Genomic DNA, 25,756 nt, shown 5'->3' on the forward strand with positions numbered 1-25,756 from the left:
TTCATGCAGAATCAATTGTAGGGGCACCAGAGGATTTATGTACTCAACTTAATTTTAATTGCGTGTGTTTCTCCCCCCCCAATCAAAATGCCCCGGATTTTGAGACTTTCTAACCTGTTTTAAGGACTTTTTCTCCAATACACTTAGAAAATAGAGAACACTATATGGTGTGAAGAAAAACTGTATGCTAGTAGTAGTAAAAGGTAAAGTTCGTTTGAATTATTAACCCAATTTATATCCAATAATTTACTGTCAAGTTCATATTTTTATTATTTTTTTTCACATCATTTGCTATTTTTGGTATAAATGGTTTAGTTTTCTCCCTAGCGACTCTTCCACGTATTAAATTTAAAATGCAAAGACCTTTTATGGTCCAGATAACAAATAACGTTTTTATTTTTTAAAGAAATGTACAAAATATGGTTTTTCGTGCGTTTTGTTTGCTAATTATCTACCCGTTTTTACACTATTCAGATTTTGTTTTCTTTCATAAACAAAAATTTTGTTTTTTTTTAAATTTTTCATTGGAAATGCGATTTTGGTCGATATAAATTTAGACATTGGAATTCCGATATAGGTTGATCAATTTGCAATTTAATTATTTTTACTATAATTAATTAAACTAACTCCGTTATAATTAAATGGTTTATTTAAGTTAAAAACATCGGTTTTACTTTTGGAATGATAAGTCTCTATTCTCAAACAAATATATTAACAGTGATTAAACAGAAATGAAAACAAGGTATAAAATTATTTAGTTAAATATTTCACGTATAAGTACGTTCAATCCTACAATAGTTGTTTTTCACTACTCCACTCGCTAGTTTTGGATGACGCTGGAGCCGGTATTTGTAGCGAGGTTTCCCCCGGCAATGGTCGCTCCATTTAAACCCGCTCCAATGCCCGCTACGCCAGTACTCACGTTGTCATTCATTTGGTTGATAAAAGTTCCGAGTTGGTTAAGTATTTGTTCCAATATGTTGAAACTGAAAAATAAAGAAAATGCGTGAGATGTCGCGAATTTTCCAATTTACAATGCTACAAGGCCGTCGTTAATCGTCAATCGCAATTAATACAGTTACTCGATATCACCTATTCTTTTCCCACAGATAAAAATCATCGACAAAGCTACTTCTCTATTTACCATTCAGCCGAGGCTTTTGATATTCGCGGTGTAAAAAGTGGTTTTGCACTTACACAGTGCTTACTCTCACAAAATGACACGGTGACGCGCTGTGAAGAGTCTACGGAGTAGTAGCACTCCTTAGAGTATTTCATTTTAGCTCGTAAATGGAACGAGAAATGTAATCAGATAGCGTAAAATAAAATTTAAACGAAGTTTCTTAATTTTGAGAGTAATTTCAACCATATCCCTATCGATTTCGCAAATTGCAAAAAACTGAAATTTTTTGGTCACGCGTGAGATAACAATTTGGTATACTTACAGGCCTTGAGATATCGTGAGAATAATGTTTGTTGTAGCTTCAGACTCGTGAATGTAGAAAGCTACGATCACTGTCAAATAGAAATAATAACGAAGAATAATTACGATACAAAATAAAAAGAAAGTCAGTAAAGATTTTTACTGTATATTTCTACTCAATATTTCGCTTTAAAAGTCACATTCTTCCGAGAAGAATGTGACCCATCGAGGTACTCGCGTAAAAAAAGACCATCCTTAAACCGGGGTTTGTAGCGATAACCGTATGATCGTTTGAAATGGGCGTAACTTACCCGCCGTGATAATCATGCACTTGTAGATGAAAGACGACATAGTGATTTTTGTTTGACTAGCGAACTAACACTGCTGCTGGTTTCGAAGGGCTGGTCCCGAATTGTCGAAGCTCTGATTGGAAATGGAACCGCGAATAACGGCGCCCACCATTTTATACCCGCGAATATCCGATTAATTGCGAATATAAATTTGGGTGGCCGATTTCCGGCCCGATGACACGATAGCGAACCACGCGCTCTAGCCTACTGCGGATCCCAGCAACGAGCGGATGTGAAACACCTGGCACGATGCATTGACGCCTCTTCCGCGCTCTCTTCCGATTCCGGGTTCATCTTCGACTTTTTGTAACGAACTCTTCCCTCCTCCCTCATTTATTGCAATTGCTCATTAATGTTGTGGTTATCGACAATACATGTCCATTAGCTTACTTTTTTGTATTTGGGAGTTTGACCCGTAATAAAGTGGTGTGTAATTTTCTAGAGATCCAATTCCGCTCGTTTTCTTGGGTCAGAAGGATGGCGTTTCTTAAATTCTAAGGCTAATTTCATACTCGACGGAAATGTGGATGTCAGCTTTAAATCGATTGAGAAATCATTTTACGCTCGGCGTTGGCAGTCGTTATTAAGTATGAAACCAGCTTAATAACCCATAAATCCTAATATCTGACCCGTTTTTCTATGTGCCATATGATGGTAAATTCCAAGTTTTCAAGTTTGGCCCTGTTTGGGGGCGTTTCGAGGTACATCCCAGGTATCCAAAAAAGCCTTATCATTTTCTTAGTCTTAGAAGGGAGTTTACAGGGAACCGATAATTAACGAAACATATTTTTAAATAAATTAAGTTGTAGACCTTCATGCTAATATAGTATAAAGAAATGGAACACCGTCATTTTTTGCATGAATAAAAACACTTTTAATTACAATATAAACTTATTTACATTACAAACATATTTTGAGAATTGAAAACATATCTTACTTAAAACTGTTTTTCAAACAGAAGGTGAAATTAACTATCCTTAATATATCCGATACTTAAGTAATTTTAAAATTTTAGATAACTTTAACCTCATCTCCTCTATCCTGATTTATGAAATGAGGCATTTATGAAATTTTTAGATGAGGTTTCTGAAATACATTGGGTGGCTTAAACGCCTCCTCCTATATAGCAACGGCAGAGGCCCTAAATAAATAGGATATAGAACTACATTTTAAGATTTTTAAGCCAGCTTAGGAAATTCATTAAAAAAAGTCATATTTTCATTTACTAGGTAAAATTGGCAAAGTTCTAAAGCTGTTTAAATAGGATTTGATCGGTCCGCGATTCGCTATTTTCCACAGAAGGCATTGCCTTCGGGTAAAGCAGCCTGAAGCTCTAATCCAATTCCAGTCAGTTCCACGAACCGCCTATCTGCCCTTCTTCTACTAAATTAATCCTTTAAACTAGATCGAACATTGTTAAATATGTAATTACGTATTTTAAATATAAGAAATTTGGACTTCAAACATTTCAAGGTTGGTAAGGCAGTTTTAACCATCTAGATTAACACGGTTTAATCAATGTTGAAAACAATTGACACTTTTCTGAAAATTTTAGCTTCCTAAGGGCCCAGGGGTTCGATACCACAACTTTCTTTCAAAATAAGGATTGCTTATTTCACTCTTAAGGATAAGCTAAGCCGTGTTAAATTTTATTCTACTCTCTTTCTCCTTATGGCGACTCTTAGCCCATGGTGTTTTCCGAAATGTTTTTATGAGACTTTTGTATTAGTATTAGTTTAGGTTGATCACGGGAGACGATACTTAGCCAAAAGCAACAACACTTTGAAATGATTGAACACGGAGGTTAGTTAGATAATAATCTCGTTCATTAAGATTTATTACAATTATTTAAATAAGCGAAAATAAACAATAGGCAGTGGGAAATTCTTCAAGGTCCAACACTCTTTAGGGATATATTAAAAATGATTAAATTCACTATACAAAGTTCGTACGAAACAGTTACCTTTACAAATAATATAGTCATTAATTAAGTAATTAATTCAGGTAATAATTTTTAATTATTCTTCGCCACCTCAAAACACCGCTAGGTAGACCTTCGACATTCGCTATAACAGATTAGGTAAATTAGAATAATTCTGGATCCCTACACAGCTCTATGGATCTTACTAAAGAGTATTAAGACAATTTTGGAAGCTTTCGAATCACGAGGAGAGTTGTACAAACGGATCAGGCCGAGCATTAGGTTTTTACGCTTTTCGTGTCTTCACTAGATTTAGAACGGCTTTGGAGACTCGGTCTTTCTCTATGATTCGTCAATAGCGACTCTACATGTATTTTAAGTAGCTATACCTAGCAAACAAATACGCCTAATTTGCAAATGCCCAACTTTCAACTATATTTTCTACTTTGAACATAACGAACACGGCTCAAAATATATTTGTAACAGAAATCATTGTTTTGATAACCAAAAAAACTGGTTCTAACAACCAAAAACCAGATAATTTTTATTTAATTTTTTTTATTTTTGGCAACCCAGCCAGTTTACTTAACCAAAAACCACGAGTGGGTTTTTTAAAAACGGGATGTTGTAAAATGAGCTAAAAGTACCCCGGTGTGTGAAAAGGGGGTAATCCTCGGAGTTTCACGTTATTAAAACTTCTAATTGGTTCGTCATGAATGGATTGAAATTTGACGCGTTGATTTTCTCTTTTTGACTTTATTAAAGGTTCTAAATTGGTTCATCATGAATGTATTGATTTTCGACGGGTTGTCACATCCTGTATCCCTTATCATTCATTCATTTCCGGCCAGCGACACTGCGAACGCGAGCGCGTAGTTTCCCGTAATACCAATCCACACGGGTAGATTCTACGTGGAAATGGACGCCACCTTTGGCCTACTTGTCATCCATAATCGTTGGCGGGTGTCAAGTTTGAACTCGATTGATACCGCGAAATGCCAAAAACACTTTTTGAATGAAACGCTGGCTCAAAGTTCAAAGAACCCACGCCGCGTTATTATAAATATAATTTTTTCTGTACATTAATGATCGGAATTTCGTGCGCAAACGACATCAAATGGAAACGTTTCCGTTATTAGATATTCTAGTTTAGTCTTGAACTATAGAAATTACCAGAATTTTGGCCTACAAAAGCCTGTAGACATTTTCAACCGCCTCACTCGGTAGCGTATACATTTCTTCATCCAGAATGTATATTTACATATTTCTATGTACTTTAATACTTTAAGTCTCTGATAGTGTATAAAATTGTAAGTAATCACGGAAAATCACTTAAGTCAGTGGAAACCACTGAAACATTGTGAGGAAAACTGGAAATCACAGAACGTTTATTGAATATCAGTAATCAGGTTACGGAAGTCAATATTGTAATTTGAAAGGTTTATTTTCTAGTTTATACAAAAACGTCTTTTTAAAATAAATTTGGAAAATATTTGTTTTTTTATTTTTCCTAATACAACGCTTCCAAATAGGTGATGAATGACACGATTAATTTGGGCCGCGAATTCAAAAATGGATTCGGTCACATTTTGATCGAGTGTCCTAGATTTATTTCCTTTAGAATGAAATTAGATACCTCTGAAGAATGAATCACTTATTTATTGGGTTTAGACCCGGATTCTGCTAATTGGGCTGATCTGATTTTAAGAAAAATAATTATTGGGCGTTGGGTTCATTGCAAAATCATTTTCCAAAAAAATATAGTCTTAAAAAAAATTAATCTTTGAAACTGCTCTTATCATATTAATAATAACCATGTTAGATAAAGCCACGTTTAAAGTATTATGTACATGTATTAGTAAAAATTGTCAAGCGAGTTCATATTAATGTGTATTCCTTCGTGATATAAAAGGTATTTGTATAAAAATGTGGTAAAAAATATTCATTCATTTATTCACTCAGTAAGCATTTATTCTTCTCGAGTTTTATCGGGAGTAGCCGGAACTCGTTGTTTAGTAAGTTGGTTAAGTCTCTGTGATAATGAGGCCGGACACCATCTTGTTCAAAGTCGTTTTGCTAATTAAAGGTCGTTGATTTCTTCCGAAGATTCAATTTGCAAGAAAGGAAATAGCTGTTGGTTCTTCGAGGTAAGAACACGGTCTCAATGAGGTCCCACCCAAACATTAAAGAGTTCAAACTGGGCTTGGTGTTGGTGTGGAAATCCACCGGGTAATTATCTCCATATGATCCACTCTACAATGCCATAATTACAATGATGTTTAACGCGAAATGCATTCCATTTTACGCGTGTTTTTAGTGGCTTTTAGATAATTAATGTCTATTTAGATATCGAGTTTCCATGTCTGGTTATTCTAGGTCAATTTTCATTTAAAATAAAAGATATTATAATTCTATAATATAATACGCACGACTATTTCTGATCAAATATGATTTAAGAAAATTAAGACAATCAAATGCAAATAATTTGTAAATGGCAAATTTTAAAAAAATAAATAGCTTATTAGAAATCTAAAAATTAGTAATAAATGAATGATAAGGCCAATGTTCCTAGTAAATGTGCAATTGAAAAGAAATGAAAGTTTATTTTGGCTTGCCCAACTTGTCAATTCGAGATTTTCATCGAATATTCTTAAGTTTTCGATGTACCGCTGCAACTTTATCATTGTCAAATTTGATCTAGTACCTAGTGGGGAAAACGTACTTTTGGAAAAATTTTAAAACAATTCATGAAATAACGAATAATAATGATTATAGATTTTGAAAACATTCCCTTTTTCCGTGCAAAAATCGGTATTTGCCGGTGTAGATGGTTTGCAACAAATCATTGACTTTCGATAAGTCGTAAACAAGCGTTGGTTCGACAACCTTGTAGGCTATTCACATTGAAAATCTACGCGGCAAAAGTTTTGTAAACGAAATCTGTGAAAGTTTTCCCTCTTCGCGTAGATGAGTCAGAACGTTCTCCTGTTTGTGAACTATAAACAGTCCATCCACGCTGATTGAGCTAAAGAACAATTGATAAACCAGATAATTGCTTAGGATGCTCATTCATTTTCTCTCGCCATTTTTCGGTAAGCAACGATAATTGCGTCATTTTCATTATTTAATATTAAAATAGCGATATAACTCGACTGTCACCGGTATAACTCCTTTTCAAATCTTAAACTCATTGTTTAAGATAGAGGAGTAATACGCTTCCACTCGAGGTTCGCGAACTTAGTCTTAACATATGTAACATAATCACTCATAAGTATGCCATAAAAGCATTTTAGTTAATGAAACCTTGTTCACGTGAAATTGCGTCACTTACAATTCCGTGATGAAATACGCGTCATCAACTTTACTGATGGGAAACGGAAGTTAGTGAGAATTTCTCGCGCGTTTCTGGCTTTGTCAAGTTTAGCTCGTGTCTCGCGATCACGTCATTTCATTTCCATGGTAACCTTTTCAATAGCGCAAGGATTATAATCATTTTTGGGTCCGCTCAATGTATGTTCCGCGTGAAACAAGGTCTCATTGAATTTTTTTTCAATGGAAATATTATACAGAGGCATACTTATGAGTAATTATGTTACATATGGTCTTAAGTATTATATTAGCGACGTTTGTCATACCCCGTCGTGAACTTAGTTAGAGCTGTGCAAGGGGAGGGGGGAATAACCGGGGCCCGTCGGAAAAGGGCCCACAAGCATGCTCATAATTTACCCGGCCTTGAACTTAATCTTAAGTAGTATATAAGCGACGGTTGTCATACCGCGGCGTTAACTTCTAAGTTAGGGCTGTGCAAGGGGAGTGAGGGGGGGATAACAGGGGCCCACAAGCATGCTCATAATTTACCCGGCCTTGAACTTAGTCTTAAGTGTAAAATAATTAAGTAAATCTAATTATACAGTTTGTGTTGGAATTTTGGCGAGCTCGGATGTGGCCAGCAATAATGGTTCGTTCGAAATCCCACGAGAGTATTGCGTTCTATTTATACGAAATTGAACGCGTGAATTTTAGGTAACGCTTCGATGGGGGCCGATATTTCGTTTGTCGACGGATTGCAGGTATGTCACGTCTACAGATCTACTTTTAAGCCTAATTCAACTATTTGCGAAAATATGAAACGTACGACGTATTCTCGAAGGGCTGTATGTCGTGCTGCTCGTACAAAGGGTCGTTGACCACCAGCTCCAGTCGTACTCAAACGCTGGAAATGACCACAACTTCGACCACTACAACAACTTCGACGGCCACTTCTACCACTCTCGGAAATTCGACCACGACTACAATGACCTCCACAACTACCACCACGTCGACAACCACCGCCACGGGAACCGCCGAAGTTCTGGCCAAAATTGGAGCCGCGGTGTCTCTGTCCGAACACTAATACCAACGCAGTCCTCCTCATTTACATATTGTCTTTTATTTCACAACGAAAGTTTTGTATAAAGTTTGGAAACGAAAATTCAATGTAATCTTGTTTTATTATTCCGATTTTCATCGACCATTCGCGCATAGTCAATCGGTGCTATATTTTACTTATGTATTTTTCGAAAGGTTAGAGATCAAAGTCCAACTGATTTCCCTTTTAACAAATAAATACTGTTTTAACTTTATTTAATAGAGCTTCGAGTCTTTTAACATGCTCAATTTGAAAAAGTCTGCATTCGATTTTGCGTCGACGTTCTGTGAGATTTTATACGTGGACGTTCAGAATTTCGTGGCATTTTCGCTATCGAAAACTATCTTTTACGTTATTCTGATCCCGCTGTATACGCGGATACCCAAGTTACTGGGACGGCGGTTGTCACGGAACATTTAAGGTAGACTTAGGCTAGTTCCCACTTTGGGATTTTTCGAGACGAATAAAATTTACGCGCAATGAAAAAAGACGCGTTTTTTCGGTCGCTGGGGAAGCGGTTCTCACTTTAGCGCGAAAATTTAAAAACGCTGAAAACAACTCGTGCGGGTTTTTAGTAATGTTTTAGGCCTAACATAAAACATCAGTTCAAAATAAACCAAATGGATGTTCCTGTTGATAATTTCAATAAATAAACGATTCTATTCGTGAGATAATTACCTTTACTTGAGACTCTTGGTCAAGTTGGCTGAGCTGCTCCTAGGCTTAATAAGTGACGGACGGGAGGGGAATAGATCGAGGGAACGCGTTTTCTGATTGGCTGAAGCTTTTTATCGCCAAGGTGTGGACGTCAAAAAATAGAACATTCGCTAGATACCGCGGAGACGCAACTTTAGCGGCGAATTTAAAAAAAATCGCAAATTTTATTCGCGAGCGTTAATTTTCAGCGCGAAAATTGTTTTTTCGCTAAGTGGGAACTAGGCTTTTAATAAGAATCGAGGTTTAAGCATTATAATCAATGGCGAGTTCCATTTAAGATCTCAGAGCGCTCTAGAATCGGTTTTCATTTCCCATTTCCGTAAAAATAATCCGCAAAAATGTGGGAAGTGTTAGATAAAGTAAATTAAGAAATTCTCAAAAAAAAGTCGTTTGTGAGAAAGGTAGATTTAATTAGTTTTTATTTAAATGCGCACCTGTTAACGCGTTATTTCGCGGATCGACAACGTTCTAAATTTAAAGTGACGTGTACGTAAAAGTATAATGGAATGTTTACGTTTTTAATTCCTTTATTTTATTGAGAAATAATATAAATAAGTTTGGAAAATCGTACAAAAGTATGGAAATAAATAAAATATCGTTTTGCGTTATATATAGAATCGTCAGCCCTGTTCTTAATCAATCGCTCGTGCTTGAATTGAAATTTGTAGTCTTCTCTGACATGGTGTTTTGGTTGGCATTTTGATTTTTCGTCGTCGTCATGGTGATGTCCTTGTCACTAGCCTCGGTATTTGTTTTTGTGCGCGTTTCTGTTCCCTGGTCGTGGTTCACATAGCCGTTCGCGTTACTGGTCGTCTCGTTCACGTATTGCAACTTCATGTTATTCAAATTAATGGCACTCGAGAAACTCGCCAAGAGGAAACCTACGAAAATCAAATCAAAACTCTCGTTTATTCGCCCAACGGAACTGCGCAGTTTCGTTGGGCTCGCGAATCTTCAAAAACTTTCCATCTTTCAAACAACCAACGCTCTCTGTCGTGGTTTCGAGGCGTCTAAGAGATATTTCCCCCGATATAACTCACCTCTCTTCGTGGCGCGACCTGGCGGGATTCCCTTACTCTAGCGCTAATCAAAATAACTCCCTTTAACGGTCAGTGCTTGACAACTCTCGTGATGCAAAAATAATCTTTGAAAATTTTAGATTTGTGTTTTTTATTAATAAATATTCGACTGTTAGTACAAAAGGGTAACAAAATGTAAAAAGGGGTGGGTAGGGCCCGATAGCGTAGCAATTTTTTTTAATTATCTCCCGTTTTGCTGCCGAATGCACTTTGAATTAATTTGTCAATCTGCTGGTTCATACTAGCAGTGTCGGAAGTCGTGATTGTAACTGATTTGTCAGTAGCTTTAGAATTCGTTTTCGTGTTGGCCATCGTTCCCATATCCTTTTTGACCATGCCGTTGGCGGCCGAATTGCTCTGTTGACTCACTCCTACATAGTCGCCGCCTCCCCCTGAACCGGTTTGCGCGAGGACGATGCCAGCTGCACCTGCACCGACAAACAACAAACACCCAATTAGTAGTATACTCAGGATCTCGTCTCTTCGCCAACAATGCGTATTCCCAATTTACATTTCAATCTCGAGCAGTAAATGGAAACTTAGCTAACCGGTACCGGTACTCAAACGCTACTTCTTGTCTATGGTGAATGATAGGAAGCGCCTAATATTCCAAATCATTCTGGGTTTTTAAATGTTCATTTGATTTTTTTAAATAACGTGAATAAAGTGATATATAAATCGTAATACAAGAGCTTGAATTATGACATTCCGTCCTGAGTATACCTTGAAATTGAGGTTTATTTTTGTCATTCGATTCTTAAGCGCGTATTTTCTCGTTTACTAAAACCAAAATCGGTTTGCAGCTGTCGAACCTTGAGAAGGGAGTGTTTTGAGAATTCGGTACCAGTTGCGTTTTGCACGTATAAATATCCCTTCGCCTCCTATATAGAAATAAGGTGCTTAAAAGAAGAACTTACAAATGACGATGCAAATCGCTAGTGCAAACTTCGGACTCATCTCTTTTTTACTTTAGATCGACTGGAGAGCTGGGATAAACGAAAGCTTGTGAGCTCTGCGGGTCGGACGCCGCACTTTTATATCGTGTCGCCTTTTGAGTCGTTCTAATCGCGCTCCACGAGGGGAACGCCCCTTTTAGATGCCCAACTAGGAAAATATTTGTTCGATTTTTTTGGTCGCCTTTTCCGGTGTATAGGCGAGTTCGATGCTCTTTCAATCTCATTTTTCGCAGATGTCTCATCTTCCAATTATTGTAGCACCACGCGGATCGTTTGTAATAAGCGGAAGTGAAAACTCGGTTATTGGAAATCAAAATACCACGTGATATCATTCCACTTGTTGTATTGATCATTTCGTCACAACGAATAAAATAATTTCATCTTATTTTAAGATGATTTTTCTTAATAAGGAATAACCTAATTATTCTTTAAGATTATCTTCCAACAACTATATTATTGATAGGCAATACAACTACGAGCTCACTTATTGGCGTATCACATCTTTATACAAATAGCTCCGTTCCTAGGGCTCAATTTTAATTCTAACGCCGCTAAACGACAAGTTTTCTTCTGTCTTTTGGATTTTATGCCGGAACGGTACCAACGAAGCCAAGTCATTTTTTTTTTCATGTTTACAACGTAAAATATACGTATCAAAGGTTTAATTTCATTTCTATGGGTTATAAAAGGTAAGTAAACTTGAAGGTACATGTGTGGGTATAATTCAAGAGACGACGTGTAAGTGCCGCGCCATACTTTCTCACAAAAAAAGTAAAACGTAACAGTTGAAAATTAAAAAACCACAATAAATAAAATATACATCAAGAAAAGACCTATGTTACACATTTTCGTCAAATATCAGTTTCTTAACTAAGATTTGAATCTGTGTGTCTGCGTGTGACAAGGTAAATAAATTTGTTTCACCCTTCCGCAAATTGCGCTCGATCTTCAAAGCGAATGATGGGTAATTCGAATAAATACTCGCAACAGATCGACTGTGGTCATTGCCCAAAAATTATATAAAAAAATATTGTGATAACATCTTTTTAGTATTGCCAATATTAAGGTAACAGGTTTATTAGTGAGTCTTTTATGTATTTGGTACACTCTTAAAAACGTTGGGTTAAATGATTTTGGTTATTTCATTTTTAATTACTTTTTGAGTAAAAAATAACCCAAATGTAATTGAAAATCTTGAAACGCAAAATTCGGGTTATACAAAATTAGGTTGTTTTTAAACTAATATAATAGCAACTCAAAATTGGGTCATACTATCAAATTTAAAGTTCCCACGCGCCAAAGACGATATTAGCATCGTAAATGTGTCCATCGAACTTGTAGTCTTTGGAAGACTGGAAATTAAAAATTTTGCGCCATTCTTGCATCGTTTCCATGAGTGCTTGAAAGGATTCTTAATTTTTGATTCAAAAGGTATAGAATATTTTTAATTTAATTTACTATTTAAAATTAAAATTTTTCCAATATTTTAAATTTATTTTTTTATGTTGTGTTGATATTTCAGCGGAAGAACGTAATGAGCTCCCTTGTTTAAATTTATTGCAAATTGCCAAGGCCCTACGATATTCTTTCCAGTGTGATCAAATTTATAAACCAAATTAATTGTTAATTTATAACCCAAAATTGAGTCATATATTAACCATATTTTGGGTAACTTATAAGTTTAACCCAAAATACCGTTATTAAAATAACCCATTTTGGGAGAAAACGAAAACCACCCAATATTTTTTTTGGTTAAATACTGACCCAACAATGGGTAAAAAAAACAACCCAATATTTTTAAGAGTGTAATGGTTTTCTTTTTATACTCTTTGAATTATAAAAGATGACCCTTGTTCTCTAGAGTAAGCGAAACACCGATGTATCAAAACATATAATTATAATCTTAAGTTCATGTTTTAGTAACGGAATAACGAATTCGTGAACGGCCTAATATTTCTAGATATATATTCTACGTAAAGCTTTTCAGCTAAAATGCTGTAGCCTTTTGGTGGTTTAAATTAAATTGGGGTTTATCAAATTGTCTTGACACTATTTTCCCTTTTTTTCTCAAATAAAGTTTCACACTTTAAAAGGTCTTAGAGATGAATAAAATCGATTTCAATTTATATACTTGCTTAGTTTTTATTTAATGAAAAATAGATTAATTAGTTTTGTATTTTAAAATAGAATAGTTAATTTTTATTTAATGAAAAATAGATTAATTAGTTTTGTATTTTAAAATAGAATAGTTAATTTTTATTTAATGAAAAATAGATTAATTAGTTTTGTATTTTAAAATAGAATAGTTAATTTTTATTTAATGAAAAATAGATTAATTAGTTTTGTATTTTAAAATAGATTAATTAGTTTTGTATTTTAAAATAGAATAGTTAATTTTTATTTAATGAAAAATAGATTAATTAGTTTTGTATTTTAAAATAGAATAATTAATTTTTATTTAATGAAAAACAGATTAATTAGTTTTGTGTTTTAAAATAGAATAGCTAATTTTTATTTAATGAAAAATATATTAATTAGTTTTGTATTTTAAAATAGAATAGTTAATTTTTATTTAATGAAAAATAGATTAATTAGTTTTGTATTTTAAAATAGAATAGTTAATTTTTATTTAATGAAAAATAGATTAATTTGGAAAATAGTTTTGTGTTTTAAAATAGAATAGTTAACGAGATATAAAGTCATTATATAAAGTACAAACTCCCTCTTATTATTAAGACAGCCTTTAATGAATAAACTGGAATAAAACCAAATTTGTAGCTTTTGAATAACTAGTGTTTAAAAATCATTAATTTTAAATCGTGATTATTGAGTCAAAGTTAATAAAAACCATCTATGGAATATAATGAAAAAATAGAAAATTCCATAATAAAAAGTGGGCAAAAAAGTTAAGCCTTAACAAATTAAAGGAATGATAAAACTTACGAAATACTCCTATTGGTATTCCGTAAGTTTTATCATTACTTTAAATTTGTTAGTGTTTAGCTTTTTATTATGGATTTTTCTACCTTGTCGCGTAATTTAACGTGATTATTGAGTGATTTGTTCGTTTGAGTTTCAATGAATCTACACGATTTGAAGTATTAGAAGAAAGTGTAAATATGAAAATAAAACAGCTGTAAAATCACGAAAATCTTGGTCTAATCATTCGGTAAAATAGACTAAACCGCCTGTAGAAGTGTTCCAACAACAGCACACCGGTGTTCAGGGAGAAGCCTGATCACGTTAAACCCGGCCATATACCCGTCTCGTTTCCCTTTCCCTTTATTGGCGATTGTTATAAAGTTAGAAGGAAACTAATTAAAAATTGAACTTCATAAAAAACTAAACTAATAATTAAACGTAGAATTGGTACAAAGAGTGTGCGAGGCCTATAAATAAGAGTCCGGATCACTTTGCAACGCCATTTAATCAGGATTAAATCATTCGAAGATGTCCCAATATTCGAGGAATTATCACTCACTCCCAAATTAATTAAAACTAGTTTGATTTAACGAATGCAATATTATTTTACTGGAGAGGTCTTCGAACCTCTCTAGCTGATCGAATCGAGTGACCCCCCCCCCCCCTCATTTCCGGTTTTAACTTTGTTAGCGGACGATAGCCTGTATACCGAGTGTGCCCCCTCCTCCAGTCGCGTTCGAACCAATCATTCGACGAATTGGCCAATTTCGCGTCGAACGTCGGAATGACCCAATGCTCTACATTGATTGCTGTACTTTTATCTTCCACTTGGCTATAAAAACGTGGCGAGTGTTGTTCAAGCGCGCCACTAGTCTCGTTTCCCCGAAGCGAAAAGCATCCCTCTCAACGATCGGAATTCCAGTCAACAATCATCGGCGTGATGAGAAATCACGCGACCAAATCGATCCTTCTCGTAGTCTGTACGTATATAACGAGGAAATTCCGATAAAGTTTTTAACTTTCTAGTTATTGCCAATCTCAATTTCGCATCTTTAATTTATCTTCAGGTATCGCGGTTTGCTGTAATCCCGGATACGGAGTTAACGTGAACCAGGGAAGTAATACCGACACCAGCAACACCCAGAACAACGTAAACAACGATCTTCGAGATGAGGTCAATTCAAAAAACTCAGTCGTCCTAGTTAACAAAGCCAACGAAGAATCGCAAGCGGCGTACAATGAGAGCAGTTCCCAGAACGCCGTGCAGAACGCCGGCAAAACGTCTTCCGGCACAATAACGATTAACCAGTCCGGAACCCAGACGGGTACGGGCTCCGATTCGAGCACCGTCACTTCGGAAAAGGCCAAGAGCGCCGCCTCTCACCAAGAATCCACGAAAACGCTTGTTCCCGCGGCGGATTTTATACGACAAATTATGATGAAGAAATCAGGTGGAGGAGGCTCTAGATAAGAAAATAATTGTTGAATTATTAATATTTCTGTTTGATACTTTTTGAAATTTTGATAAATTATTTGCTACTGTATTTTTTTAATTTTCCCACCAAAACATTAAAAAAAACTTTTGTTTACGAAATTCTTCTCTAATTATTCCAATTCTCCTTTAGTGATTTAATTTATTATACAAATATTACTATTCCTATTCAAATTCTTTAAGGATTTTATTTATTACACACATATCGCAATTCCAATTATAATTCTTCTTTAGAGATTTCATTTATCGCGTATTCATTGAGCGATAGACAGCCGAATTACGAAATTTCTTCATATAGCTATTTATCTACCTATAATCTCAGCACGCTTCGTTTCTGAAATACCTACAAAGGGGCCATATTTTTTAAATGGTCACCACATTTATTTGTAATTTAGTTAGAAATAGTAGTTAAAATAGCAAACTCAGTCAAAGTACCTGAATAATATCATTATTTAAGCTGAAGTTCGTTTTGATAAAATTAATTTTCAAGTACAAATGAATACAACAAAGACATACAAATTATTCTCAGTTATATTATATAGAATTTTCTATTTGTTATTTTACTTGCAATTATTTTCAAGTGTTTCATCATTTTTAAGAAAATGTGGCATTATCTTTACCAAACTCCCTTTTTTCTTATTTCCAAATACGCGGAAAGTTATCACGGATTACTCTTAGCTTTTGTAGGGTTGTTCGATGAAATGAGTCAAAGGTTTCGACCAATGTCTCTAAACGATCATCGATATTGTTTCGTTCAACTATATAAGGAAAAAAATAACACTATTTTAGCTTACAGATCCATAGAGCTCTGCTATTTCTTTTATTCAAAGACAAGTCGGGTTTAACTTTATAGCATCTCCATCTTTATCTTCGTCGCGTTGGTTGATCTCTAACAAATAATTCGAAGTACAGAAACGAAGAGTCAAATTGAAAGAAATGGCGTGGCCTGTTAGAAGGGAACAATGAGCGGGACTGAAAGTGTACCCGTTTCCGTTATCTTAATCAGAATAAAAAATCAACTAAATGGTGTTTTACGTTGATAATTAATCAACTGTTTTAAAACTCCGTGATAATTTATTTTTAATACTTCGAGAACGAAAGAAACGTCATCAGAATTTTGACGTTTAGGCCTTTCTTTACCGGGATTAAGATAACAAAAGCTAGTACGCTTTTCAAAACAACCTGAATTCCGATAAATTTAACATTCCCGCCGACGCTTTACCGGAAATACTTGATAATAATATTGTAGTAAAATTTATAAGCGTTTAAGATTGCATCTGAGTATATTCCACTTGTCAACCCTTTTACCGTCCTGACCGCCGTTTCTTATTCCTGATCATTTTTTCATAAATTTCTTGAAAAGACACTTGCTAAAGAAAATTAAGTAAAAACTATTTCTGATAATTTTACTGTGGCGTGATGTTAAATTCTGTCACAGGATGAAATCTATGTTAAGTTCTGTCACAGGATGAAATCTATGTTAAATTCTGTCACAGGATGAAATCTATGTTAAATTCTGTCACAGGATGAAATCTATGTTAAATTCTGTCACAGGATGAAATCTATGTTAAATTCTGTCACAGGATGAAATCTATGTTAAATTCTGTCACAGGGTGAAATCTATGTTAAATTCTGTCACAGAATGAAATCTATGTTAAATTCTGTCACAGGATGAAATCTATGTTAAATTCTGTCACAGGATGAAATCTATGTTAAATTCTGTCACTGGATGAAATCTATGTTAAATTCTGTCACAGGGTAAAATCTATGTTAAATTCTGTCACAGGATTAAATCTATGTTAAATTCTGTCACAGGATTAAATCTATGTTAAATTCTGTCACAGGATTAAATCTATGTTAAATTCTGTCACAGGATGAAATCTATGTTAAATTCTGTCACAGGATGAAATCTATGTTAAATTCTGTCACAGGATTAAATCTATGTTAAATTCTGTCACAGGATGAAATCTATGTTAAATTCTGTCACAGGATGAAATCTATGTTAAATTCTTTCACAGGGTGAAATCTATGTTAAATTCTGTCACAGAATGAAATCTTTGTTAAATTCTGTCACAGGATGAAATCTATGTTAAATTCTGTCACAGGATGAAATCTATGTTAAATTCTGTCACTGGATGAAATCTATGTTAAATTCTGTCACAGGGTAAAATCTATGTTAAATTCTGTCACAGGATTAAATCTATGTTAAATTCTGTCACAGGATTAAATCTATGTTAAATTCTGTCACAGGATGAAATCTATGTTAAATTCTGTCACAGGATTAAATCTGTGTTAAATTCTGACACAGGATTAAATCTATCTCCGTTTTAAGACTGAGGCAAATGTATGCTGTTAAAACTATAACGTTTTACGGGCAGATTATCAATTCATAATTCCGAAGGTTACTTCTTTCTTCTAAAATATTGTCAATGTATTTTATTACGTTAGTTGATTTCACTTATCGTGTTTTTAAAATAAACTAAGAACTATATACAAAGTATGTCGAAGCGTAAAATATTTTTAAAAGAAAAGTGCCACGTTTCCGGTCAACGATTGCGCGACAAGCTTCATTTTGTAGAGATCGTTGACATTTCATCCGCGCAATTTCCATTTCAGCTATATTGATGACACTATGACTTCGGGTAAGCGCGTAGAATAGTAATACGTATCCTAGTTCCGGCTAAACACGTGAATGATCGATAAAAACAAACTGTCGTGGATTCCGCGAATGACGCTACCCCTCCATGATGCTCGACCTCTTTACGCGGAGAGGACTCGTTGAACGCCGTATAAAATACGCCGTGAAGTTACGGTAATCCGCTAGCTTTTGATCGGTACCAATCACCGCATCCGGGTTACCGGTACCACCGAGCCATTGCCCTCGGATAACTATAAAATTGACCTAAAAAGTGTGGTATAGAGTAATCACGTTGGCTCTCATCCGAACGAGTACTCCGGAGCTTAGGAAGTTCAGAGTTTCCGGTACCCGAATCTATATAAGTACCCGCTACGCTGATTTGCGGGGTATTTTTCGGCGGTCTGCCTCCAGAGAGCAGTTTCGTTTAGCGTCAGTCGGGTTGACCAAAAACCAAAATGAAGTTCCCTAGGATCGTCTTCGCATGTAAGTATCGGGAGATACTAAAAACCCCTTTTAAAAGATTTCACTCAATACGATCGCTCCAGTAAATAAACGTGATTTTTCATTGTTCACGAATGAAACGTTTTTAATCGGCGAATCGTCTTTAGGTGCGCTTTACTCCACTCTCCATTGCTGTTACGGGAGAGCCGGTTACGGTGGCGGAAATATGGCGTCTAATACGGACTCGTCTGACACGGGAAATTCTTTGAATAATAATTTGTCAAAGGAAACGTCTGGGACGAATCAAATCACGGTAGTCAACCAAGACTCTAAGCCCGGAGGTGCGACGTACCAAAGCAGTGACATCGCCAACGACAATCAGCAGCAACAAAAGTCGAAAAGCGATACCACGACGTTGCACCAAGAGCAGACCAATACTGGCACTAAAACCGGCACCAATACGGTGGACAGCCAGGAGGCGAAGAGCAGTTCTAGTATTCACCACATGGAAGGCTTTAAATTAAATAACGACGAATTTCAAGAACTGGTCGATGCGGTTAATAAAGGCAAAATGGGCGGAGGCAACATGGGTGGAGGCAACATGGGTGGAGGCAACATGGGTGGAGGCAACATGGGTGGAGGCAACATGGGTGGAGGCAACATGGGTGGAGGCAACATGGGTGGAGGCAACATGGGTGGAGGCTACGGAGGAGGAGGCAACGGAGGAGGAGGCAACGGAGGAGGAAGCTACGGAAATGGCCCCTACGGACGCTAAGATAATATTGTGCCTTTTTTAACTTAGTTTATGAATTAACGATATAGGAAACAAAATAAGATTTTGTATACTTTCGTTTTTGTAATTTTCTGTTTTATACTTTTATGAGAATAAATATGTTATTGAACTACATAATTGCGAATGTTTTCAAAAAACAAGTTTACAATCCAGAACACGTAACTATTATAAATAAAGTATAACTATAGAGATTTCAAAGTTATGACGTTTTACAAATCCCGCTACATCATAGTAGTAGCCGCAGGGCCATTTTATCCAATAGGCACAATGGGTACTGTGCTCAGGGCCTACCAAAGTTTGAAGAGGCCTACGAAATTTCAATGGGGCCCTCGGAAGTTTATAAAAAAAAAGTCAATTAAAAAATTCCTTCTGTGAAATAGGGCCTAACGGAACTGAGTAACCGTCATTACCGTGGAATAATTTATTAGTTTCTATGGACAAATAACATTGGTCTCACTATTTAAACCGGAACTAACTATTTTATATTTATATTACGAGAAAAGTACATCTATCTGGGAGGTAAAAATGAAACACGTACATGTACTGTCGCAGGCTCGAGGCAATTGTCAGCGTGGCAATTTTCCTACCAAACTGTGGTGGAACCATACACCGCACAAAACAAGCCCACAAAATATTTCTTTCTTTCCGCACATTTAGTGAGAAAACGAAAGTTCGCGACTTTCGGTGAATTTCCAACAATATACTAAAAATTTTGAAGCTTCGCTAACTTTTTTAGGCCGGCTTTAATCAACCGTTATTTGGAATTATTATTCCATCTAACGATGGGAAATGTAAAGTAAACCAAGTTCTAAATAATACTTTTCTTGTGTAATTGTTAATTGCATAAATACAATTTGGAGCAAAGTATGGATTGGTATGCTATCTTACTTCTCTAAATTTATTTATTTATTAATACAAGTTTACAGATTACTAAGTTCAGAGGAGTTTGTGTGTAATAATACTGGTTGAGTGGCGATTATACATGGTTTAATAATGGCATGATAAAAGGGAAGTAACAGTGGGGTAAATTAAGGGAAAGGATTGAGTTAAGATAAAATTATACCAATATATGGATCGCGAAACTTGAAACTAGGGGCCAAATAAAAGAGGGTAGTGGATATTTTATTAGCCTGAAAAATGAATAGAAATTAACGGTGGTTTGAATCTTATTTCTCTTGGCGGAGACGGAGATATGCACTGGCGTAGTTTTTGAATGTCCAAATTCACAGCCTTTTATAAAATGAAGACAACAGAAACAAAATGAAACGTGTCTAAATAAGAATACTGAATATTAGAATTTTCCTGCTCAAAAATCGAGAGATAATTATGGCAGGTAATTATTCCTTTTCTAGCAACGTGCGTTTTAGCAATCGTAAGTATTTTTTTAAATAGAAATGCTTCTAAGTATATTATAGGCGAAATCGGCCCACGGAGACACATTTAAAGTAAAGCAGGGTTTTTCGGTTTATTTCTTCCCGTAACAATTTTAATTTTAGGAGAGCGTTTGATTTTAGCGAATCGGACTGAAACAATCCACTAAACTATCGTTTGATCGAATTGCTGAAATAACTAGTGAAACAGAGTCTATTTAAAACCGAGAAAAATAGCTTTATTTTTGAGGACTTTTATTTTTTACAAGGTGAACGCTTTGGCGTCCGAAAAGCCAAAGATACCGTTTAAACCCCGCTCGTTCGCTTTCCGCTCCCCCCAAGAGATGACACTTAACACGTGTCTTGGGCTTTCTAGAAAAGGAGCGTCCGCGAACAATGCGGGGGTCACCGGTCTCATCTGGCAAGCCATTACAAGGGCTTGTCGAACTCGAAAACGTGTACGAATACATCATTAACGACAGAAAAACAAGTTTAAAAATACCAAATACTTTTTAAGAAAACCTTTTATTTTTATCTTCTTAACATTTAGTTTTGAAACTTTTAATTCTTATTTTTAACATTCCACATAGTTTTAACAGTTTCTTAACAGGGTACACGAAAACAAATGTTTGTCTTTAGACAATACACAAAGCGCGTTTTAGTATTGGTTAAGCACCTTTTTATTTTCGCCATGTACCTGGGTTTAGCAAATATTTCTAAAATGTGTTAAAATTCTATCGTAACTGTACATGTTTTCTTTAGTAGTCAAAGTAAAAGCACGCTTAACCGATTTTAAAGAAATTAATTTCACGAACGTCTAGACACTCCCGACGTTGTCGTTCAAACCGCTAGAGGGTTACGCTTAACCTCTATTGAGCCATCGGCGTGACGTCATATTTTTTCTAAACATCGCCGTTTCTGGTTGCATTATACCTCCTCGCTTAAGCCTACTGAAAGTAGATTCAAAGGGATACAAAATGGCGTAGTCCCCGTCTTATTTGCGAAACGTACGTGTGCTTAATCACATTTGAAATCACACAATAAAAATATGGGGAAGAGTCGCAAGAATACCATCATATGTTGGATTGTAAAATGATTATTGTTAAAAATATTTTATTTTATTTTATTTTATTAAATTTCGGTATTTCGCAAAATATTCTACAAAAAAAAATAAAATACTAAATGCTTTTTAAAAAAGTATTTAAAATAAAATACTGAATATGTATTTAAAATACTACCCAACACTGTCAATGGTCTGTGCATTTCGTATCATATATATCAATGTGTATAATGCCGCTATGGCTTCTATAAGGGGGCGGGATATCCTTTTTATTCATTCATTACCAGAGCTGTTTCCTATCTACGCCATCATAGGCTTTCTTGATATCTAAGAAAGCTCTTTGTAGCGGTTGCCCTGAGCGATAGATCTCTCAATTAACTGGGGCGGAAACCACTCTGTACCTCAGTAACAAGTATATATTTTTCTTCGAGGCGTGCGGAGAGTCGATCCATCAACATAATTGCGTATAACCATAAGCAGGGATCCATACCTCTACGAGGCCAAAGTGATCTTACCATACGCGATACGGCAGGATATGCATTCCAAGTATAGGTATGGATTCCTGCCATAAGTGTATGACACGCCAAACCGGACTAAATTATTACCATACTCAAAACTCACTCTCAAGTCGTATCTTTCCCTTTTACAAACTTAAGCATATTGTAATCGGCCGTGTTAACGTTTATCGCGAACGCGTCCCAAATCCGTCCTCTTTTTTACAATAACTCGGTATAACTGGCACTTTTCCATAATTAAAATTTATACAGGGTGTTTTTTTGCTCGAAAAAGTGATTTTTTTCAAAAACTATGTTTTCTAGAAAGTTGAAATTTGTATTGCACATTATACGTGCCGGGGACACTTTCTACCAAAATTGCATCTAAATCGAAATAACAAATTTCTGATTTTCATAAAGTTACACTACTCTCCCAATGGAATTCAAAAAAAAGTTATTTTAGCTTGCCCAACTTGTCACTTTTTCAAGTCGTATTTCGTCCGTGAAAAAGACATCTATTTTTTTCGCGCCAACGCTATTTGTACGTTTTCGGTGACGCTCTACAATTTTCTCATTGACAATTTCTTATAGCACCTAACGGTTAAAATTTAAATTTTCAAAAAACGTGAAAATATTTTTCGATTTAGATGCAATTTTGGTATAATGTACAGTACAAATTTCAACTTTCTAGAAAACATAGTTTTTGAAAAAAATCACTTTTTCAAAAAAAAAAACTCCCTGTATATTATCCTTAATAGAATCTCTAAAATTTTAAAACTTTTACTAAAATAATTATTAACTTTTGTAATGTTTAGCATGTTTTAAAGACATGCTATTTTTTAAGTTAAATTTTATTGGGGCTATTTACTTTTTCTTTTTAACCTGTTAAATTGTTTCGTTTTTAGTTATTGGGCTTTTTTTTCTCTCGTATTTTAGTTAAAGGATTTTTCCCTATTTTAGTTTTTTTAAATATGTATCTATGGTTCATAGCCGTGTTCGGGTCCTTAGGAGTTATTATTGGCATTTGGTTGAGGGGCTGTTGGGTGGATCCCTCTCTAGGTCATCCTGGCGATTCTCGGTTGTCTCGGGGTAGGGGCCGGTGTCGGTTGCCTGGTCGGGACGGTCAAGGGGAACGGAGGCGAAGGCACAGGGCTCATCGTTCGTCAGATAGTGATCGGTCCTGGTTTCCGGGTGTGTCTAGCTCCGATGGGGATACTGCGTATCGGGCCATGCGGAGGGAGGCGTTAGACTCGGAACTCCGACCCTAGGCGGGTGTCTGGGGGCTAATCCTGTTCTGAGGGAAGTGGATAGGAATTTAGTGGATCTAGTTGCTGGGCGTCCGTTAGCTCCGGGTGCGTTGCCTGATGCGGGGGGGATCGCGGCTCCAGTCTTTCCTATACCTGTTGGCAATGGTCGATCGGCGGATGTGGTTGCGTCCTCAGAAACTTTATCGGTGGGTGCAAATCCGGATGGTGTTGGAGTGGGGCGGTCTGGTTGTTCCGTTTCTCACGGTCATCAGGGTGAGAGTGGGTCGGTAGCTGATCTTTGCCGGGTGCTGACTGAGTTGGTACAGGGGTTGTCCAGTAGGGTTCCTCAGCCAGGGCTTAATATGCATAATCCTTTTCTTCCGTCCTCGCCTTTGGGAGGGCCTGTATCTTCGGGGGGACAGGGTTCGGTTGGTAACCCATTTTTACAACCTGGGACTCCTGCTCTTGACTTAGGGCCAGCTGTGCCTGTTGGGGGGGGGGGGGGGCAGTGGCTGGAATTCTTCGGGGATCTGGGGTTTCCATGTCTTTGCCTTCCTTTTCGGGTATTCCTTTGGAGGATCTGCGGGTTTTTTTGGGGGATTTTGACGATTATGTTTTGTTTCATGGGGTTGGTCCTCAGGCGGTGGTTCTCCTGTTATTGCGGGATGAAGCCGGCTTGTGGTTTCGCGATCTTAAGACGCAGCTGGTGGGGGTGGTGACCTGGGATATATTTACTCGGCAATTTCGGGATCGTTTTCTCTCGCCTGATAGGGAGAGTGCCCTGAGGGCTGATCTTTGGGGAGTTGTCCAGTCGGAGGGGGAGAGCATTCCTGCTTTTCGTCGGCTGGTGGTTGCTTTGAATTCTCTTTTGGGGAATCCGTTGCCTGAATCGGAGCTTCTGGGTCTTCTGTTGTCCAGGGTCGATCGGAGGGTTCGGGTCTGTTTTTCCCGGGCGCCTTGTAGGTCTATTAAGGAGTTTGACACCGTGGTTAGGAATCTGGGGCTGGAGAATGGTATAAGGGGAAGGGTTCCTCTGGATGATCCAACTCGGTTTCATACAACGTCTGGGGGTGTGGCTCATGGGAATCCCTCTCAGTTGTCGGTTGGTAATCGGAATGGGGGCCAGACTCTTCGGTATCGGACGGGGACCCTTCAGAATCCTCAGGCTTGTTACTGGTGTGGCTCCTTGGGGCACTTTAGAAGGGATTGTCCAGGGAATAGGATGGGCTCGGCTCCGGTAGGGAATATCAGTTCTAGTGTAAATACTGAATCCTCGGCGTCGGGAAACTTATAAGGGGGTCTCCTAGTGGATCGGGGAAGACTTCGTCGGTGGTGGACGATCCGGCAGGGTTTATTTGAATTCTTTGGATACTGGCGGTTGGTTGATGGGGTCTGGAAATTAGGATCTCTAATGAGGGGGGTTTGGGTTTCTGGATCCGGGGGCTGATGTCTGCGCAATTTCCTATGGTTTTCTGGAGAGGATAGGTATTTCTGGGATGGTGGTCCGTGAGCGGGGTCAGGTCTCTCAGGCAATGGGTCCTACGATGTCCTCGGTGGGGCGAATTTCTCTTGAAGTTGATCTGGGGGGAGATATTGGCATCAGGCCGGTGAATTTCCGGGTGATGGGGGGGCCTTCGCTTCGACGTTATTCTGGGGATAGATTTCATCGACGACTTGCGGGCGAAAATCGACTATGCGGATAATACGCTGAGCTGTGCCAATGGTTCGGTTCCATTGCTGGGGCTTTATCGGAAGGTGGGCTCGGGGTCTGCTCCGGGGTTGCGGAAGGGGGAGACGGAAACCTGTGGAAGTCTCGAGTCGTTGGACATTGTGTCGGTGGTTCCGGAGCAGAGGGCGGAGTTAAATGCCTTATGTAGGGAACTTTCGTCTCTATTCTCGGAAAGACCTGGGAGGACGAAGGAGATTTGCCATCATATTAGGTTGAGGCCGGGGGTGGTTCCGGTTTCTGGTCAGCCTTATCCGCGGAGTCAGAGGGATAATGAAATCATAGATACTCATGTGGCGGACTTGTTGAGGCAGAGGTTGATTAGGCCTTCCAGTAGTCCTTGGGCCTCTCCTGTGGTGTTACAGAATAAGAAGAATGGGGAGAAGCGATTCTGTGTAAATTATGTCGCTTTGAATAGATTAACGGTGGCGGATCCTCAGCCGATGCCTAGAATTGATGAGATTATTGACCAGATAGGGAAACCTAAATATATATCTCGTCTTGATCTACGTTCGGGGTTTTGGCAGGTGGGGATGGCTCCTGAGGATGTTGAGAAGACGGCCTTTGTGACTAGAGAAGGGAAGTTTGAATTTTTAGCAATGCCTTTTGGTCTCACGGGGGCTCCGGGGACGTTTCAGAGGTTAATGAATAAGGTCCTGAGGTATGCCCGTAGGTATGGGGTTGCGGTATATTTGAACGATATCGTCATAGCTTCACAG

The 25,756-nt window shown here is 37.1% G+C and overlaps 1 protein-coding gene and 3 long non-coding RNA genes across 5 annotated transcripts; 2 read left to right on the forward strand and 2 right to left on the reverse strand.

The window, feature by feature from the left end:
- Window positions 1-820: 820 nt before the first annotated feature.
- Window positions 821-1,823, reverse strand: LOC149932580 (uncharacterized). Its single transcript, XR_016473168.1, has 3 exons — window positions 1,735-1,823; window positions 1,446-1,515; window positions 821-986 (listed from the first exon to the last, which is right to left on the reverse strand). It is a non-coding gene; the product is annotated as an uncharacterized LOC149932580 (long non-coding RNA).
- Window positions 1,824-6,509: 4,686 nt separating this feature from the next.
- LOC149932581 (uncharacterized) lies at window positions 6,510-7,758 on the forward strand. The gene is made up of 3 exons (XR_016472788.1): window positions 6,510-6,786; window positions 7,608-7,652; window positions 7,718-7,758. It is a non-coding gene; the product is annotated as an uncharacterized LOC149932581 (long non-coding RNA).
- A 1,626-nt stretch (window positions 7,759-9,384) lies between these two features.
- On the reverse strand, window positions 9,385-10,889 carry LOC149932582 (uncharacterized). 2 transcript variants are annotated; one of them, XR_016473102.1, is made up of 2 exons: window positions 10,816-10,889; window positions 9,385-9,700 (listed from the first exon to the last, which is right to left on the reverse strand). It is a non-coding gene; the product is annotated as an uncharacterized LOC149932582 (long non-coding RNA). The 2 variants fall into 2 exon arrangements; XR_016473101.1 differs by lacking the exon at window positions 9,385-9,700 and adding an exon at window positions 10,023-10,326 and having other exon boundaries at window positions 10,816-10,887.
- Window positions 10,890-14,677: 3,788 nt separating this feature from the next.
- LOC149932583 (uncharacterized) lies at window positions 14,678-15,329 on the forward strand. The gene is made up of 2 exons (XM_090157014.1): window positions 14,678-14,756; window positions 14,844-15,329. The coding sequence occupies exons 1-2, from the start codon at window positions 14,717-14,719 to the stop codon at window positions 15,245-15,247; spliced, it is 444 nt and encodes a 147-aa protein (XP_090013140.1). The 5' UTR covers window positions 14,678-14,716; the 3' UTR covers window positions 15,248-15,329.
- Window positions 15,330-25,756: the final 10,427 nt, after the last annotated feature.

The sequence above is a fragment of the Leiobunum rupestre genome, chromosome 8, assembly GCF_980474605.1.
Source record: "Leiobunum rupestre chromosome 8, qqLeiRupe1.1.hap1, whole genome shotgun sequence".
Taxonomy (NCBI): Eukaryota; Metazoa; Arthropoda; class Arachnida; order Opiliones; family Sclerosomatidae; genus Leiobunum; species Leiobunum rupestre.

Coding starts and splice junctions, on each gene's coding strand:
- LOC149932583 (XM_090157014.1), top strand. CDS start 14,717: ATGAGAAATCACGCGACCAAATCGATCCTTCTCGTAGTCT. Junction 14,757..14,843: donor ATCGATCCTTCTCGTAGTCT/GTACGTATATAA, acceptor ATTTATCTTCAG/GTATCGCGGTTTGCTGTAAT.